Source organism: Strigops habroptila, chromosome 8, assembly GCF_004027225.2.
Source record: "Strigops habroptila isolate Jane chromosome 8, bStrHab1.2.pri, whole genome shotgun sequence".
NCBI lineage: Eukaryota > Metazoa > Chordata > Aves > Psittaciformes > Psittacidae > Strigops > Strigops habroptila.
In genome coordinates, this window is record NC_044284.2 from 46,150,639 (window position 1) to 46,171,123 (window position 20,485).

Here is a 20,485-nt window from a genome sequence, read left to right on the forward strand (position 1 = left end):
TACCCACAGATACAGTCTGTTGAATACCATGGACTATCATGGATCAAATTCCCTCAATTAACCCTTTATTCCATCATTACTCACTGCTGTTAGCTCCTCTCCCCCCTGAATCCCCTTACTAAGCTCAAGGACCTGGGATATTTGCTGGTGAAGACTGAAAGCAAAGAAGGCACTGAGTACTTCTGCCTTATATGTTTATGCTGAAACAAATAAATCACTAAATCACTCAACCTATTCAGCAACAGGCCCACATTTCCTTGTTCAATCTTTTACCACTAAGGCAACTATAGAAGCTTTTCTTGTTGCTCTTGGCATTCCTTGCAAGCACTGGTTCTAGATTTTCCTATCACCATTTCCAAATGTCTGTGCAATGTTTGTAAAATTTTCCTTGTTAGCCTGTCCCTGTTGCAGCCTGTCTACAATCCAAAGACAAAAGTGAAACATCAACAATATGTATTTATTTTTAAAAAGGAAGATAGAGTAGCCTGGCTTTAATCCTGTTTCATATATGTTATTAACTCCACATTCTTGGAGAGCACCTTCTCATGGCAAGCAGACTACTAACTAATGATGCATGTTTGCTCTGTCACAGTGATCCATTAGGGAAGCTGCTGTGAGCTGGAGAACAGGGTCATTTGTGCAGGAGATGTGCTTGCTGATGCTTCAGATAGATAGGCTTTCTAGGATTCCAACTCCTTTGATGCCAAAGTAAGTTTCAGTCCAAGAAAGGAGAAGACAGTGTTGCTCTCCTTCGATTCCTATATGCTGCCTTTTTGCTTTGGATCTCTGTCATGAATTCCCTATTTAGCAAAGCTGGTTCTCAAGTATATTTATGTATTTTCCTGAGTGTCAGGATAGACAGTTCTTATGCCTGGAGGATGCTGTCATTAAAAGCTGGCCAGTTTTCCAGAGCTCCTTTGTCTTCAGAGCTGCCTCAGAGGCAATGCCACCTATCAGTTTCCAGAATCAGGTGAAGACTTCTTTTCTGGTCTGCCCTGGTCTGCATTCTGCTGCTTTCCTCACTCCCTCCTTTCCAGATCCTGAACACCATTATTTCGTGTCTTCTACAGCCAAGGTTGTCATTGATTATCCCATCCCCAAATAGCATTTCCTTGTTAGGGAATGGCCAGTCCTGTTCTGTTGTCACTCCTGTTGATCCACCCAGTATCTGTATCAAGATGTTATTCCTGGCATCCTCCAAAAACCTCCTTGACTGCTTATGTCCCCCAGGGTTGGCTTTTCAGCAGATGTTAGGGAGGTTAAAGTTCCCCACAAGAAGCAAGGTCTACAATCCAGACATATCCTTGACTGGCTTAAGGAAGGCTTCATCTATTTCCTGACATTGACTGAATGGCCTGTAACACACTCCCACCTCAGTGTCACCCTTGCTGATCTCTCCTCTGGCCCTGACCCATGAGAGCCAATTCGTTCTAATAACAAGCCGAAATAAACAGATAGTATTGCAAAAGGAAAATAAGCAAGAGTCAGAGACATCAAGAAATATTCAGTCCAAAAGCTTTCATTGAAAAACACTACGGAAATATCTCTAGTAACTCCAGCAATCTATTTACATACAGAAAAGATGACACACTGTAACAAAGCAAGCCATCCAACCCTGCTGTGCCAATTTGCTTAACCTCTGTGCCCATTTCAGTGCTGACCTTATCTGCTAACGCTGAAAATAAGCTTACTATTTAATATAAATACTGGTTTATTTTTTTATAGGTTAGAAGCTGGAAAGAAGACTACGAATTAATTTTACACGAAAGCTAAGGAAAGCTTCATCTCACAACAAAGAAGGCTCTTAAGTAGAACTGTGCAGAGAATAGAAAATCCATCATGTGAAAGGATTTTTAGCATTCCAAAATTAGAATACAAACTAAATATTTTGATATTCTCTAAAATTCTCCAGATGCTTCTATTTTCTCTGAAATTGTCTAAAAGGAACATTGCAAGGTTTTCTTGCTTTAGTTTGTGTTGACTCAGTCAAAATACTTCACCTTGATATAACATAAATTTTACATTTTTATGTCAACATTTAATTTCTTATTTTAATATGAAAGTTATAAAGTCAGAAATTACAAAATGAATAAACATTTAAAAATGAAAGTCAAAGTGCTTTACTGTATTCTGACAAAAACCATCATTTTGCAATTATTGAAAGAGTATTCCTGGTTTGGCTTTTTTTTTCAAAACATCTGCTTCGATATTTTGCAATAATCTGTAGATAAGTCTTTATCTCTGCTACATTTCAACTGTCTTTTCTGTTTAGACTGCAAGCTCTTTAGAGAAAAGCCTCTCTCGTTATGTCTTTATAGGGCAGTTAGCACAATAGACCCCAAATTTAATTGTTGCCATGTATTGCAAATAATGATAGTAATAATATATTTGCTTATGGCTCCAGGCAACTGCATCCTCCTTGGAGTCCTCTGTCATAGCTGCAATTAGTGTGAGGAGCAGGAGTTCTGGTGGGAAAGATCTCATAATCCCCAACAGTTTATCACACTTTTTACATAACTGTACTGTATGTGAGAAATCTTTTACTCTAACAAGGTGACCATGGTATTATAATTCCTTTCCCAAAACAATGCTTTTAATTGTACTCAGGGCAATAAATATGACAGCAAGTCAAATACTAGTGTCAGCTGTAAACTGAAACCTGAAACCACAAAGCTGGTAGTCTAAGAGAATAAAAAGCAAGAAGACCTACATTTTAAATGGTTGGATAAGGTTGCTGTTCAATAAAGTGCTGCCTCAATATTTTGTAGATATTATTAAAGAGATTTATAAAAGATACATGTTTTTTAAAATATTCCACTATGATTCAAAAGCCTGGAGAAAACAAAGTACTAAAATGAACATATATGTGTTTTTATGTTGCAATGAATTTTAGTTGTTCATGATGCATTACTTAAGTTGTCAAAGAAGTAGCAGCTGTGTTCCAAGAAATATGTGTGAAAATAATCCTATTCAAGGAAACATAAGACTGCAGCTTGAAACAACCTTATTTCTTTACATAAAAGATAGTAAAGCTGAATTTTCCACCTCCCTTTTCCCCCTATCTAGTCTAAATCTTTCAGCTCTCCCTATAATTAAAACATTTGCTTCTCTAAATCAAATGATCTCTGTTTTAAATTTTCTGAAGGACAAAGAGAAGGAAGGAAATGTATGTGCAATGGAAGATATGGACTGCATATGAAGGTGTAGAGAAGCTGATCACAATATTGGACAAGCTTTTTGAACTGGTACAATCTAGCTGCTTTGTAAGCCTCAGGGGTAGAAAATTTTTATTATTCTTGTAGTGGGGTAGGTTTGTGGTGGTTTTTTCTGGTTTTTTGTTTTTTGTGGTTTGGTTTTTGTTTTTTTAAGTGAGGAATGCTGCAGGGATAGCTCCTCTAAAACTTAGGCTTTGCAAGGAGTTAAGTACAAGGCTAAGCATCAGCTCAGGTGAGGGAATTGGTAAGGAACAAAGATCCTCTGACATTTCATTACTATATAATTTCCGAGCAACCTTAAGTAAATGTTACAGTACAACTGATTTTACAATATGTTATATATAGGCATGTATATATTTGTTTTATATATATGTATGTGTATATATATACACATATATATGTATATAGTAATGGTAACCTCTGATAGGAACAGGACATAACAGATACTCCCCTTACAAGCCTTGGGACTTTCTTGGTGGCCAGATAAAGAGGAAAAACTTGAACTGTTAAAATTAGTAGTAAAGATAGAATATCACCCTGCAAATCATGGATTAATTCTTAAGTTTCACTAGGCAGGAGATAATAATCTTTCTTAGAGTCTGCTGTGAGCTGAACAGACTCAGATTTCCTGTAATCAAGAAGCGACTAGTTTCTTATTCTCAATCTAAATATGACATTGACAGCAAGCTCACTTTTCAGAAACCAAAAAGTCAGACACTAACAGCTGTCTCTGTAAATCCAAACATTTGAAGCACATTCCTTTCATCCTGCCAGTTTCTCTTTCAGGTGTGATTTTGGTTTATTATTCTTTTAAAAATGTTCATATCACTGCCCTTCAAAATGGATGTTCCATGGAATTCATTGTACGCTTTCAAGAAAAGTTTCTTAGAAATGTATCTATGGCTATCTTGGATTTTTTTGTAAATATTTTCATCATTTCAACATGGTTTACAAGTATTACTCCAGCATGGATATTCCAATTTCTATTTAGTGCTAGCTGTTATTATCTTTCTACAGCACTATAAATGCACATAAAGCATAGTACATAATACTTATGTGTAGATTTAGACACAACCTCAAGTTACCTTATTTGTTCTTGGTCATGCTGGTAACTCCTGCAGTTTGAAAAGTGGGTAAATAAACATGTAAGGTATCAAAGAAGGATAGTTCAGAGAAGAGAATGAGTGAAACTGAAAAGTGTTCTTGGGAAACACAATGAAGTAAATAACCAGTGTTAAGCTATTACAAGAGATTTAAGCAGCTGTGAATCAGAACAGACAATACTGCCCTAGCAGAAAAGAGAGGCCACAGCGCGATATCCCTCTTAATAAAGAAAGTCCAAAGCTGCCAAGGAAGATTGGAATTCCACCAAGAATGAGTTTTTTTTGTCACTAGTTTTGAATCGAATTACATTATGTCCCATACATGGTGGACATAAGTAGAATTATATTAGATCATGCCTTCTGCTCCTCCTCTTATTACAATGTCATCCCAATGTTTAAAGTCTCTGAGAATGCAATGACATGTAAAACTTGATTTGCCAGGTGCTGATTTAGCAGGAGTCATATCACACTTTTAGTTTTAGAAGAGGGGCAATTATATTGATGGGATATAATTGGCTGTACCTTCATTTTCGGAGTAGGACATTAACAATTTAGACACTGACTCTCTGAAGAAATTATGCACATCCCACCTGTTCATGCTATTATAACAGTGACAACGCCACAGGGGTGGGAGAGGTAGGAGGTAGGGTAGGGAGCACCGGTCACAGAAGAAATGACAGCTTGGTGTATCTGTTCTTGCTATTGATTAAACTTCCTGACAACTACATAGGAAAGTTAATTACTGGGAGGCAAATCAACACTCTTGCAAGATAATATAGAAAACAATAATTATATTAAGGACTCAGGGGGCTAAGTTTTCTTGGCCTTGAGCCTGAAGCTGTAAGCAACGTTTTAAAGAAAGCCACCGCTGTACTTCTCAGGGGCAAATAGTTTGAACCATATTTATTGAAGTCTTTATTCTCAATGATTAAAAAGCACCTTCAACTGCCAGTGAGTCTTTTCAGACTTTTCAAAAGGAATCTTTCAATTAAGATTTCAAATTAGACTCACTTTGCATGGCAATCGGTCTATTCTGGACAACAGAGGGACAGACTATGTTACCTGGATGACCTGTGCAATCACACCTTGTGTGTACTGTGTACAACGGGCTTTGCAAGGGCCTCTTCATGGGTATGTTCTCTCATCCTTCTGAATCAGTGAAAACAAAGTTTGTTAGAGAACAAGGTTAATTTTATAAATTGAAGAAATGCTCCTGTATTCAGTTTTAGTTTCAGATTTTGTGTTTAAGCTTATGTTACATGCATTTTAATGGAAATACAGTAACTGGAAAAGCAGTAATATGTCACTGGACTGTGGTAAGACAGAACTTCTACTGGAAATTGTCTTCACTGCAAATGACAGTGTGGGACTCTAAATTTACAGTCTGTGTCTTATGCCAAATCAAACCTAGTAATCTTGCAATGTTATTTAAGATTTGGGATCCCAACATAGAGTCTGAAAGTCAGTCTGGGAGCTTTTCTTCCATTATAATTACAAGAATATTCTTCCAATCAGCATATACATATCGCAACATCTATGTTTAAACTGACATTTACAAATCAAACCTGCAGTTATACTCTGCCTTTTTACTTCCTTTTAATAACTTGGAACAGGTGTAAATGAGGCATTTGGTACATTAATTATATTTTAAAGTGTCTATCTTAGAATGCAGAAGGTTTTTTGGTTGGTTGGTCGGGTTTTTTCTCTTTTCTCCTGTACTAGAAGGAACATAGGGAACCCTACAATCACCAAGATGATTTTCATCTTGTCATTAAAAGGCAGTTTGAAAAATTTTACAATGACATCACTGTAGCTTACATGAGAATAATTGAGGGCACTGATTAGACCTTAGGGTTGTCATCACTGCTGGTAATAAGGGAGAAGGCTAGAACCTAGGTTGATGTCTACACGATATAGTCAATCTGTAAGCTTGGCAGCTGGGAAGAATTACCTTTTTACTTGTCAGCTAGATGACTTTGATTTGAAGATTGTGAAATGCAATAAAAAGGAATCCTATGGTGCCGACTTTTGCTAAAGCAGTTTTTAGAAACAAAGAATTCTCACCAGAAAAATAGCCAAAATCTGTGACTTATTGGGATAGTAAACAATGTTATATTAGATTTTTCTGACTAGATAGAAGGATTGTGAAGGTTAAACATCACAGACTAAATGCAGACTTGCAGTTTTGCTGGAGTCATCCATCAGAAAGAAGCTGACACACTATAATCACAGTAATATTTTAAAATGCTTGTCTGACGGAGAGGAGGAGGAAGAATGAATCACATGAGGGATACTGGTTGCATTCCTTAATGCAACCTCCTTGCATTGCTAGGAGCTATTAATGTAATTCCTAATTAAGATGATTCCAGAACTTCTGTTGACAACAGTGTATGACGTGATGAAAAAGCTAGTACTTATATGATGATGCAAACTTCTTTCCCCCAGGTTTCCTGTGTCTTTATGCTGTGATTCATATTTGATCTTGAAGATTTGGATTTGTCATTGGCTTTCATCATAACGCATTCCATCAACCAGACATCCAAGATTTCTACCTTCATACTATTTAAATTTATTTACATTATCTATTTATTTTTTTTAACATTAAATTTAATCTATTTCAGTTAAAGATTTAACTTTACATTTTATTTAACTGTCTGGTTTTGTGTTGACTTTATTTAAGCATAAATTTCTTTTAGTAAATTAAATAAATCTTTTTACTCTGGCTATGGTTGCTATATTTTGTTACTCAAACTGACTGAAAGAAAAAAAATCAACAGATGTATTACTATGTGCTCAGCACTTAAGAGTCTCTACCTGCAGGAATAATGGCTGTTATATTCTCTTTCCTTAGAAATTGTGCTGGTTTTGACTGGGATAGAGTTAATCTTCATAGCATCTAGTATGAGGCTATGTTCTGGATTTGTGCTGAAAGCAGTGTTGATAACATAGTGATAGTTTTGTTACTGTTGAGCAGTGCTTACACAGAGTGAAGGCCTTTTCTGCTTGCTACAGCACCCCACCAGCAAGTAGGCTGGGGGTGCACAAGATGTTGGGAGGGGACACAGCTAGGACAGCTGATCCTAACTGACCCAAGGGATATGCCACACCTTATGATGTCATGCTTAGCATATAAAGCTGGGGGAAGAGAAAGGAAAGAGGGGACGCGTTCGAAGTTATAGTGTTTATCTTCCCAAGTAACCATTATGTGTGATGGAGCCCTGTTTCCCAGGAGGTGGCTGAACACCTGCCCATGGGAAATGGTGAATGAATTCTTTGTTTTGCTTTGCTTGTGTGCTGCTTTTGCTTTACCTAGCAAACTGTTTTTACATCAACCCACGAGTTTTCTTACTTTTACTCTTCCAGTTCTGTCGTCCATCCCATTGCAGGGGGATTGTGAGAGTGGCTGTGCAGTGATTAGTTGCTGGCTAGGGTTAAACCACAAAAGATGTACTAAGAGATTTATGTAGATTTTAAGATCAAATATGATCACTTGCTATGGTTGTATGTATTGACTGACTGTGTGACTGTCACATCCAGTCTCTGATTTTGGAAGAATCTTAGAATTCCTCCTTTACATCTTCTTCATAGCCCCAATAATCATAAAGACACTGCCGCCCATCTGCAGCAAATTTATAAGCTTAGCAGAGGGTGTAAAGAATTTCTCCCTGAGCATCTGCACTTTCATATCGATGCCAGCTGTAATTTCCAGTCTTAATTTTTCTGTATTTTACCACGGTTTACAGCCTGGGTATTGGAAACCACCTTCACTGTGAGAATAGGGATCTTCATCCTTCACAAGAAACAGTAGAAAGTTTTGAAGCCTAGAGGCAGCACACAGTGCTGTTTTATAAAGACATGTAGTGTGACAACAAATGATTGGCCAATCTTTTCAGAAGTCATGACTCGGACTACTCAGATGTCTATACATCAAGACAACCCCCAATTTCAAAATGCGAAGTGTGAACTGAAACATATTCTGTAGGTAAGTAGCATTCAATAGTAACAATATTGGTCAAATTGGCATATGAGTTTCAATTGATTAAGGTCTAGAATAACTTCAAGAGTGAGACAACACCAATTCTTCACTTTTTCCAAGACCATCTTTGGGCTTCTGTTGTGCTTGGTTTTAATAAAACAGATTTGCAGATCTGGAAAGTAGATGTGCTTAGTGGAAAGAAACTTTTTTGTTTCAAAGTTGGCATTTTATAGTATGGTCATATTTCATATGGGAAAATATGAACTGAAGGAGAAGGGAAATAGTTCTGAAAGTGTATCATCAAAATATGGTGGGTTTCCACATTTTGCAGTTTTGAAGACAGAGGTATAAATTCATGACACTATTAAACGCATAATTCTCTAAATCTCACTGAAGAGGTGATTTCTCCTGTCACTTTCTGTAGATTTTACATTGAAGCAATTGTATAAGATAGATAGATGGAAATGCTACCCCCCCAAAAAAAAAGAATGGGATGCCTGAACTTCTTCATCTTCAGCTTTACAGATATTTAATTCAGTAATAAGCTTATCATCTATCTCCTTTGTCAGAACCTGCTTTCTTCAACCCTTTGAAACCAATTTTTTCATGCAAGGGATTTTGGGAACATTATTAATTCAATCATTATAAAGGAATGGAAAAATTGAATTGAGGAATTAATTGAACTGAGGAAGCAGGACTCTAAAGTCCAAAAGCAATCTATGCTGATGTAAACAAGAAAACTTTAGTAACTTTCTGTGTAATGTTATACATTATCTGAGGATTCAGATGTAATTTTGAGATGAAACTTTCAAAACTGTAGATTTTTTCAGATTATTTTAAGTCAGTACTTCCACAGGGTAACCAATGCCCAATAACAAGACATCCTGGAGTTTTAGGGAATTATGAAATGCATTAAACATGAAATCCAGTGAATCCAAGTATTAAAGAAGAAATAGCTTGCAACAGCAATTCACTTCAGCTAGTACTTGGCAATCAAAGCAATGATGGAGGGTGGATGCATAATGAAAAATAGTTTCAGCAAATATTGTGAAAGTTAATATCAATTTATTTTGGCTGTACTTACGCCACTTGGACTTTCTGTGATACCGAAATTTATCATTTGAAATATCTCTATAAAGCAGATACAGAAGTGATTGAAAAAAGATCAAACTTCACATTTTCAGAAGTTTGTCTTTTAAAGCTATAGAAGCATACATTTCAAAGTATTTACAGGATGACTTTTAATTATTATGCCTGTGAAGCTACACATTTGGTAGCAGTCTTTGTGTTCGGTAGGCCCAGTTCTTCAAGGTCCTATATGGCTCTAGCTCTGATCTATTTAAGATGATGCTGAACATTTAAGCACACAATTCAAATCTATGAAGTTAATGGACTATAAATAATTAAAATAAACACATACTTCAGTGCTTCACTGAATCACATTTAAAGCCAACTGTGACATTAAAATTCCTGCTCAATTTTGTTGTGGGTGTGCTATTTCTTTCCACAGTATTTTGTATTTTAAATAAATTTTTGAAAGAATAAGTTTTCAATTTCAAGGTTACTTTGAAATTATACCTCATAATATACCTCAATGCTCAGTCACCATCACACTGAAAAAGTGTTTCCTGATGTTCAGAGGGAATCTCCTGTGTTTCATTTTGTGCCCACTGCCTTTGATCCTGTCACTGGGCCCCACTGAAAAAAGCCTGGCTCCATCTTCTTCACAGCCTCCCTTCAGGTAGAAGAAGGGAAGAGAGCTTTCTCTTCTCCAGGCTGAACAGTCCCACCTCTCTTGACCTTTCCTTAAAAGAGATGCTCCAGACCCTTCATCATCTTTGAGAACTCTCTCCAATATATCCACGTGTCTCTTGTACTGAGGAGTCCAGACCTGAGGAGATGAGACAGATCCTCTCAAACTTCTGGCAATACTCCTCTTAATGTAGCCCAGGATACCATCAGCCGCCTTTGCTGCAAGGGCACGTTACTGGCTCACAGACAACCTGGTTTTCACCAGGACCAGGTCTTTTTCTGTCAAGCTGCTTTCCAGCTAGGTGGCCCGCAACATATCCTGGTGCATCATGCAGGAGTACCCAGATGCAGGACAAGGAATTCTCCTTGCTGAACTTCATGAGGTTCCTGGTGTGGAACATTACATTCATCTAACACGATTACTTGTTGCACTTGGACATGTATGCATAGAGTGGCCATACTAAACTATCACCTTTTTGTAGTTGTAATTGTCATGTTCGGGACCTTTAACTTTTAACTAGGTACACACATTTCTCTTTCACATCTCATGATTTGAAAGGTAAACCATAATGTAAACTGCCTAATTTGGAAGAGAGCACGAGGTTGTAGAGAAAAGAGTCATATTGCTTTTTTTTTTTTCCCTTTATGTCTGCAAAGTCAGTTGGAGAGTTCCAAAGACAGACACAAACTGAATTTAGCTACCCATTGATTTCAAATGGGATTTAGGCATCGGAGAACTGCCTTTTCTTTTTTTTTTTTTTTTTTCCCTCCTTTAGAAGGATCTATTTCTCAGTTGTTTTTTCTTAAACAGACAGAAGGAGTGATAACACCAACAGTAAACAAACCATCTTAAATTTAATATTTACTTCTTCCTCTTCAGGTTAAATTCTGTCCACAGATAATGTACATGACCTCAAGTAAACCCAGTTTTACAGGTCTGTATTAAGGGATAAAATTTGCTACTGGATTCAGAAGACTATTTTGTTATGTAAGATAAGGAAGGGTTTGGAAGGCAGAAAAGTTAGAAAATTAATACATTTGTATTTAACCTTACTTGAATCTGGAATTCATGTTTCACAGAATGGAATTCATTCATTCATTCCTCTGCAGTTAGTAATAGACTGCATGGACCACTAGCTAGTGGTCTGGATTATCCTGTTCCTTGTCTACTCAGAGTCTAAATTACTATATAATCTGGCCTTCTTCAACTCTACTTTTTTCTAGCTGTTTTATTACAAATTATACATATAAAATATAAATTATATATAGAATTGAGGAAAATATTCTTCCCTGTGAGGGTGGTGAGACACCGGCACAGGCTGCCCAGAGAAGCTGTGGCTGCCCCATCCCTGGCAGTGCTCAAGGCCAGGTTGGATTGGGCTTTGAGCAACCTGGTCTAGTGGAAGGTGTCCCTGTCCGTGGCAGGGGGTTGGAACTAAATGATCTGTAAGGTCCTTTCCAACCCAAACCAAATATTTAGCATTCCAAAAATGCTAAATATCCCACATCAAAGTTATGAAATACCTTTTAAAACATTAGTTGACTTTAATAAAGGGCACTTTTTTTCTCAAAACATGCACTAACATGAATCAGACCATGCTGATATTTGTTAATGGTGTTTTTCATAGTTTAAATGTTGCACAAGCTCTAAATTTTTCAGAATATGTCTCCGTAATCAACTGTGGCTAGAAATCTTTACAGACCATCTGTGGCAGTACTGAAAGAGCTGTTCAGATGGTAATGCATGATTTATGTAGCAAGGTTGAATGGGCAATGACTAAGCTATCTATCTAAAGTTCACATGCTGACTTTTTTTTAAGAAAGTACAAACCCACATACATACAAGGTTACTTGTCTCATCTTTCTTTGAACATGTTTATGCAAAACAGTTTATAAGTTAAAATCAGAGATTTTCTATGCTACCTATGAGATGTGGAAGTCATGCTTTGTATATTTATTAGATTAAAAATCATTTAATAATTCAAGGGCTAAAGAGTGTTTCTGGCATATGTCTCAATGATGTTAATAATCTATATTTCACATTTTTTAGTAACCATGCCTACTAGCAATTACCTGATTGACAGATGCACTGAAGTTGCCATTTTAGTGATTCATACAGCATAGATAAAAAGCCTTTTTTAAAAGCACAGTTTAACCCTTACCCATTTTAACCCTGACATTCAAGTCTCAGTCCTGAACACAGGACTATACATGTAGCTGACAACTATTCAAACACATAAGTAATTTGATGCCCTTGTATAAGTTGCTGTGAGAATCTTCCATAGATTCAGCTATGTGTGCTCTTTCAGCTTAACTAAAACTCCTTTAAAGTAGGTGGCATCAAATGATATTCTTCAGGCACTGAACAGTGTTACATTCCATTCAAAGACAAAATATGGTAAACAAAACCATTCCCTTCTGTTGAGTCAATATGCTTGTCCTAGTTTGCAAAGTAGTAAATGAAAGCATGACTCCATAAATCTTAAAGGTGTCAAAATAGTAATCGCGAAAAAAGCACATGAAATGTACACAAAACCGAAACATAAATTCATGTTTTTATAATCAAAGAAGTCTGAGATCCTCCAAGAAGATCTAGGGTCATGCTAAGTGTGAGACCAGGGCTGGGAAAAGGGCTTAATATCATCCAAACAGACCAACTGGGTTTTACTAAAAGTTACAACTGTAATTTTAACTGATACAAGGTCTTTTGAAATTCTCAACCTTGAACTGAGAAAGCAGTCTTTAACCATAAAACAACGAATAAAAAAGAAATGTATAAAGTATATTGTTCACAGTTAAGTATTTTACTGATCTTTCTTCTCTCCCGCACTCTTCCCATGACCACTGAATCATCTTCTTCCCTCTCTCTTCTACTCTTTCTCCAACACATTAAAAACTGTGATTTATATTTTTTTCTGCTTCTTCCTTACCTCATTCCTTTCTTTTTTTTCTTGGTGATTTTTTCCAGATCTGCTGAGATCGCTTTACTTTTCCAACCATCTTGCTAGACAGATGTTACTGATATCACAGAGTGAGTGAATTGTGAAAACAGGTGTTCAGAAGCTGATTTTACCTGCAGTTCCTATTCTCTATGGGACCAGAAGTTCTGATGATCAGGACAGGTGAAATGATGTATGAAACAAACCTCGATGCTTTAAAGAAAACTAATATGTGGCACAAACATGTTGTAGAGATAACATGGATAGGTCCAGTTTAAATAGAAATCATAAGAAGCTGCCAACTACAACAGGATGAACTATTAACTACTTGGTAAATCAAGGGTCAGCTATGATCTCCATTTCAACTTCCCAGTATTGCTGGAGGGACAGGATAAAGGGGAATTACAGGAGAAACTTTGACCCAACACTGAAATATTGATGTGGAATGAAGCAGCTGTTCCAGCTGCATTACAGAACAAAAAATGCAGAATACCTAGGTGTATAACCTGACTTGGTTCCTAATTTTTTCTGCTTTCTGCCTCTAACACACTTCTTGCTCCAACAGGGACCAAGTCCTCACAGCCCCAGAGTCCACAAAGTATAACAGATTAATAACCTGCCTAAATCCTTATGTAGTTACACAGACTGCTCATCATCATGATCAACACTTCCTATCAGAAAGATATACTAAGACTCAGATCCAGGATGCATTTAAGAATGTATATATTTAGATGTACGAACTATTCTGGAAATTTCTGATGGAGTCAGTTGTAAAAATACCTTTTGTAACATACAGCCAAACAGACAAAAATTGTATAAAGCATCTCACCAGATTCTTCAAATTCACTGTTGTATGCATTCCAAGTCTCACTTATGCGGAGCAGATTTTCTTCCATGGCTTGAATGTCCATATAGGGACAGTTGCATTCTGGGAATTTTGGACCACAATGACACCAGCAGTCATTGTCCTTGCAGATGAACTCCCCCTCTGAATTGCAAGCAATATAGCTCAGAGCTGCTTGGACAAAATGTTCTTGCAGATACTCAGGCAAGATGACCTGAAGACCTGAAGGAATTAGTGTATTATGTTATTAAATGCAAAGGAATGCTCGAGCCAAACAGCTTCCTCAACCTGCATAACAAACAAGCAAGCGATTATGAAAATGGAAACTATATGGGGTTTTTTAGGACAATTTACACATCTGTCTAGCATTTGCACTATTTTATATATTTCTTAAGAATTATTTTCAGATATATTCCTCATTTTCCTCTCAGTATGGAACACCCATTCTGCTAACTAGTAACCTGTGTTACTCAAATAGAGCATTTACTGGTATAATTTCTTCCTAGGGGGATTGTCGAAACAGAAAGAAAGGATTACATCAACTTAGACAGAGTAAAGAGACGGTGTAATCAGAAAAAGAGGTGTGAAGGTAAACATTTCCATTCTGTATTGGACTTGTTTTCATATTGCCCTTGACACAACAAGATATAGCTTGTCTAGATAACACTAGTTATCCCTTCATGATTCTGTAGAGACAAATTAAGAAGAATGGGGAAAATTGGGTTGGAAGACATTTTACAAAAATAAAATTCAGATTATAGCATTGATTTTTAAGTGCTAAGGGACAGTCGATTGGATGTGATAGGTACAGCTATAAAACCTTGAGAAAGAAAATTCCTACTTAAATCTACTAAAGGTTTAGCATGGCAAAAGGGTGCAAAGTCTAGCTCCCATGATATTTCAAAATACTCCTGCTATGTCACAAGTCCCTTTGCAAAGTGTTTTCACACTTTACCCTGCCATGACATGCAGAGGCCTTGCAAAAGCATGTCACATTGATACATCAGAACCACAGAGCAGGTGAATCAAAAATTCAGAATATTCGTGACCAGAAATTTAGACTTTCTTATCTGAAAATTCTAACCATCGTTTACATGATCCCAGTGATGGGAATGAGTATTTTATAAAAAAGCATTTTAACTAACTAGGTATCAGTCACTCTAGTTACGATAGTAATCAACTAATCAAAAAGCCAACATACATTATAAATTTTTATTTATTATTTGTGGTTATTTTCGGTAGAAAAAATAATCTTTCCAAAACCAGTGGAGCTTATTTTGGGGCTAAGTAATTTCTCAGCATATGTACTGTTTATTTGTGAGGTTTTGGCACTTGGACAATTTCATAGAGATTTATCAAGTATTTTTTGGTACATGAAAATGATAGCTGTAACAGTAATTTCATAACCCTTCCAAGTAAAAAGTCATATCACAATTGCTAAAACCAAGTCTCTCTGTGCTTTCTTCTACCTCATGTCAAAATATGTAAAACTCCATTGTTACCTACGTAAACTTTTCAATGTACTTCTATACTTGTGAAAAGCCTTGAAATTGTGAAAGGAAAAGAAAGCCCAGATAAGCAAACTTGAGTCTTGTTCAATTCTTCCATGAAAACTATGAAATAGTTTATGCAATTCTGATAATATATTTCTCATAATGAGAATCCGATGCATCAAACCATTGTCTGAGGGATGCAAAGATTATTTTCCAAATTTTAACTGAAAAACATCATGTATATGCTGAAGACCATTAAAAATCACAAATTATTTCTTTCTCTGACAGCCATTCAATAGTCAGCAACAACTTTACACTATATGTCCAACTGATTTATGAACCAATATGAAAAATTTTTAAAACTGGAAATAATTGTATAGCTACCTATAACTGTGAATTAAGAATTGCGTTCTTGCATATACACAGAGGTAGGCACAAGAACATAAATTAAAGATAATTTAGTCTGTTTTCATAGTAATAATTTGTTCATGCTACATTTGTGTAACTGCAAAAAGCAATTATTAAATGCCCTAATGTCCTAGACAATGAATTTTCAAAGATGTTTATGTACCTAATATGCAGGTTGGGAAATGCATCTACTGGAATTAATAAAAAATTAATTAGAAATTCTGCCTCTTTTCTTCCTTTTCCTTTTCCATTTCCTTTTCCTTTTTTCCTTTCCCTTTCTCCCTTTTTTCTCTTTTTTTTTTCTGTTTTGCCTCTTTTTTTTTTTTTTTTTTTTAATTTATAATTAATATTATTTTTCCAATGAGTGAGATGCCTAACCTTCCACATTTTCATAAAAGTCCCAAGAGGAGCCTTTGGACTCTTCATTATTTAGAGTCTTTGAAAAATCTATATCCTGGTCCTCCAATGACTCCAATCATTTCAGTGGAACAACTGCATGAGGCATAAGCTACTACTCAGTATGTGCAAAGCAGGCTGAGCACACTGAATGTCACTTCCTGCTTGCCGGAATCTATGGGAATTCAGGCTGTTTAAAAGGTGTGAGAGTGGCTGCTAAATAGGGCTGTAAAATGTTAACAGCATTATTAAAATTATTTTCTGATATGTGGAGAAATTGTTTCCATTTCAAAGGCAACACGAGTTACTGACATTTCCTTCATACTGTCTAGAACGTACTTATTGCACACACACATACACAAAAAAAAGAGAAAATGACCTTTTATGAGGTGGAAGAAAGAAAAACAAATAGTGCGATAAATGTCATCCTGTTTCAAAACAAATTAATGAAATTGCGCCTACATACCTTGCAACTGAATCTTATTTTCAGGACTCTGAACCAGAACAGAGCTGACAGAATCTAGGTTGTCATAGTTACTGCAGCCAAGAGGACCAGTCCGCGTTTCTGTTACCTAATGGCAAGGGAATGGAAGAGCATTTACTGTATTAGACAAAACTGACTGAGGAGTTCAGAAGCTCATTTCATAAAGTTTCCCTTTAATTCAGCTGGCGGCACATTTCAGACTTAATTAAGGTGAAACAGCTCAATTTAATTATGAAAAGCATGACTGCAAAGGTTTTACCACTACCACAGACGTTGGGGAGTGCTATTTCTAATGCAGAGAATCCTTACAAAGACTTCAGCTGACCAACAGTTTAAAGACAAGTTATTTCTTCATAGCTATGGGAATTAGAATGAGTTTAATAAATGTGGTTCATAAAAACAAGGACTCTGATTTTCACTGATGAAACTTGTGCATATAGCAACTCCTTGTTGAAATCTTGGAAAAAAACTTTGACTTTTCCTGGGTAGTAGTAAAAACATTTTATGAGCTGTATTTATTATGGTGATAGCGGTAGGATATTTTTCATCAGGGAAAGATCTAAGATAAGTTTAGCCATAAAACTCTAGACATCCTGCCTATTGTAATCACTGAATCCATGACCACAAAATCAAAACAAAACTATGTTTATCAAAACAGAATCACCACAAATAGACAAGTAGAGCTCTGGCAATGAGCAGTTATTTAAAGGAGTGAATTTAAATAGGGCAGGTGGGCAGCTAGACAGCAGATCAGGCAGCACCTCAGCATTTTTTTCTTTGCCTGTATAGGAAGTCAAGTTAAAAAACCCAAACCCTTAGGACAGATGGGTATACCATGATCTCACATTTTTTAAACAGGATTATAGAATCTGTAGAAAATTCATGGGTTTGTAATTCCTTTGCATTTATATCAAGGCCAGGTAGAAAGAAGAAAATGAAAGTGAAACAAAAGTAATACAAACAGAGCCATAGCAGGAAACGCTGGCCGTGGCATATCCTCTCAGCCTTCTTTATTGCCAAAGTACAACCAATTCCTCTATCATACCCACTCCCAGACTGCTCCCAGCCACTATCCTGGAACTTCTTAGCTCTCTCTTTTTTACCATCTCAGAGGTTGTGGCCAGATTTACCCTTATTTGGTGATCTGCCTCAATTTTGAATACAACCACTTCTATTTTTCTGTTACTTCAGGTATTGTATTCAGGTCTGGATCTCCTGGAGAATAAGCCTAAATTGTGGGGTCAAGGAGCTCATTGAATTTGCCGAGGTGAGTATCTCCAGAGAGGACGCCTTTAACACCGGAGCGGGGGGAAGCACAGTGTCCAGGAGCCTCAGTTCGGAGCGGCAAGAGCGACCGAGGGAGCCTCAAGTCCTCGACAGGACTTGCCCAGGAGCCGGCAGCTCAGCTGACGCGAGCAGCTGACTCACAGGGGGCGGCGCCAGGAGTGACGGCACCAGCCCTCAGTGGGTAAAAACCCTCCCCAGGGAGCGCGGGCTACCTGGAGCGTGGCGAACAGGGCGGGCAAACAGGGCGTGGCGTGGCAGTTTGCGCAGCAGTTGGCGCAGGCAGGGCGAGCGAGCAGCGAGCGGGATGGTGAGCACTCGCCTCAGGAGCAGGGCCCGCTCTAGGAGCTCTGCCCCGGCGGCGGCCAGCGTAGACACTCAGACAGAGCCGATGAGAGGGGAGGCTGCGGCGCAGACCTCGGAGTGTAGAAAGTGCCTCGACTGGTCTCTTGAGGCGAGGGTGCACAATGGACAGGGCTGCACTCGGTGCGCCCTGGTGGAGGTCCTCCTGCAGCAGGTGGCTGAGCTGCGGGAGGCTGTTGGAGAGCTAAAAGATGCCAAGGAAGCTGAGAGGAAGCTGGGCTGCTTGCTCCAGGCCCAAACTGTGCAGGGGCTGCAACTGTCCAGCATTGCTCATATAGAAAAGAAGGAGGGCAGCAACCCAGGAAGCTGGGAATTGGTCACGAGAAAAACTAACAAAAAAAGGACGAAGAGGACAATTAACGACAAGGGGCTTCTTCCTAAATCTGATGTCCCCACCCAGAACCGCTTCGCGGTTCTGCAGGGGGCTAACGAGAAAGCACCCACCACCCCTAATGAGCATCCTGCTGATGCACCCGTAAAAAGGATCACTACTGGTGCCTCCAGGAGAAAGCAGAGGGTCATAGTAGTAGGGGACTCTACTTTGAAAGGCACAGAGGCACCCTTTCTGCCGTCTGCCGGCCTGATCCAGTCTCGAGGGAGGTGTGTTGCCTGCCAGGGGCTCGGATCAGGGATGTACAATCAAAGGTAAATCAAAAAAGAAGACAGGGAAAGGTAAAATGTAAATACAGAGTATGCTGAGGTGCTAGTATAGTCCAGAAGTGATTGCATATGAACAAAAAGTATTTTAACCGCATACTGGTGTTGTAAGTGCTGGACCTCCAGTTCAGAAAGAATGCTAACTCATAATGCGAAATACGACAGAACAAGGTCTTTTAATAACCAAAACACCCCAAGAACCAATAACAAAATATGTGTGAAATCATCTGACACAAACCAGGCAGGCTATTCTCAAGTGTCTTGTTTTCAAAGATTATCACAGAACAGGTTTCCCTGGGCAGCAGGTTTTTCAGTTCCCAGAAATAAACTATAACATTTGGCATTAATGAGACAAATGCCTACAGTTTTCAGTCAGTTAAATCTCATAACCATGGTGATAACGACCTGATTATGAGTGCATTGAGAACATACCTCCTAGCACTTAAGTAGGGCTGAATTCTTGTGATATCAGTGGGTAGTATTTCCCTGGGAAACAGTACGCTTTTTTTGTCCATGATAATTAAGGCTATAGAAGGGTTTCCTAATAAAAGGGAAGTATATTTCTGCAGAGATTTTGTTCCTAGTGCATTCTTTTAAACACACATAGCTAACAGTCCTAACTACATGCCCATGCAGAGGTGGTCTGCTGTCTTGCATAAAGGACTATCCTCTTCAACAAGACTCTTTAAAAATGTATTTGGCTTCTAAGGAAGATAACTAAGCCAACATAAAGGAGAATGATAAAATGCTAGTCACTTCAAAATAAGGCACTGCATTCATATTCACATAAACTTCTTTAATATTTTAAACATTAAAATAATGATTTAGAGCAAATTCATCATATATACATGACTACTCATGGAAGAAGGTCTCTTCTGAACAATTGGTGCAGACAGAAGGGCAAAAGTATGGAGAAGAAAGGGCAAAAGTATGGAGTGGGGAGAAACCTGAAGTCTTTAGGATTCTCATGTATGAATCCCTTATCAACTTCACCTTCAGGACTTGCCTTCCAGCCCATATTCCTACACATTGTCCTCCCTGCGCATTCTGCAGTCAGTGCTCATTTCACCTATAAAAAAAAGTTGACCAAATGAATAAGAACTAAATGTTCTTTCTATTTAGAAGGGGATCTCCTGCCAACTTTTTTTTTCCCAGGCTCAACAGTTTTTCACAAAAGCACCTTTTTTCAGCACTTTCCTTTACCACACGATAGTTGCTGCTCTGCTACTTGTGTCATTGAGCATATTAAAAGACTCCTACTAATAGTATGTAATTGAAATAAATCAAATCTTCGAATGTTCGAAGCAGTGATATTTATCATGCTACTGGGTAGATGAACATTTCTGAAGGAGGTATAGACAAACCCAACAGCACTGACAATGTCAGGGGTTGGATTAATGTTTTCAATCTTTTTTATTTTTTTTTTATTGCTAGCATTCTAAAAAATACCTCATAAGTATGTAACATTTTCAATATGTTTTCTAGCAGCAGTATTGATAGAATAGGACTGACTTTTTAATTTGAAGAGTCCACTTCAGGAGACCTGGGATCACTCCCATCATATTTTTCTG

The 20,485-nt window shown here is 37.7% G+C and overlaps 1 protein-coding gene across 3 annotated transcripts in view; it reads right to left on the bottom strand.

Moving 5' to 3' along the window:
• Positions 1 to 20,485, bottom strand: part of BRINP3 (BMP/retinoic acid inducible neural specific 3) — a 200,131-nt gene that overhangs the window by 43,022 nt on the left and 136,624 nt on the right. For all 3 annotated transcript variants that reach the window (XM_030494740.1, XM_030494742.1, XM_030494741.1), the window contains 2 exons: positions 16,593 to 16,698; positions 13,815 to 14,051 (listed from right to left, as the gene is read on the bottom strand). In XM_030494740.1, coding sequence (XP_030350600.1) covers positions 13,815 to 14,051; positions 16,593 to 16,698 — 343 coding nt within the window. The remainder of the gene's footprint in view (positions 1 to 13,814; positions 14,052 to 16,592; positions 16,699 to 20,485) is intronic.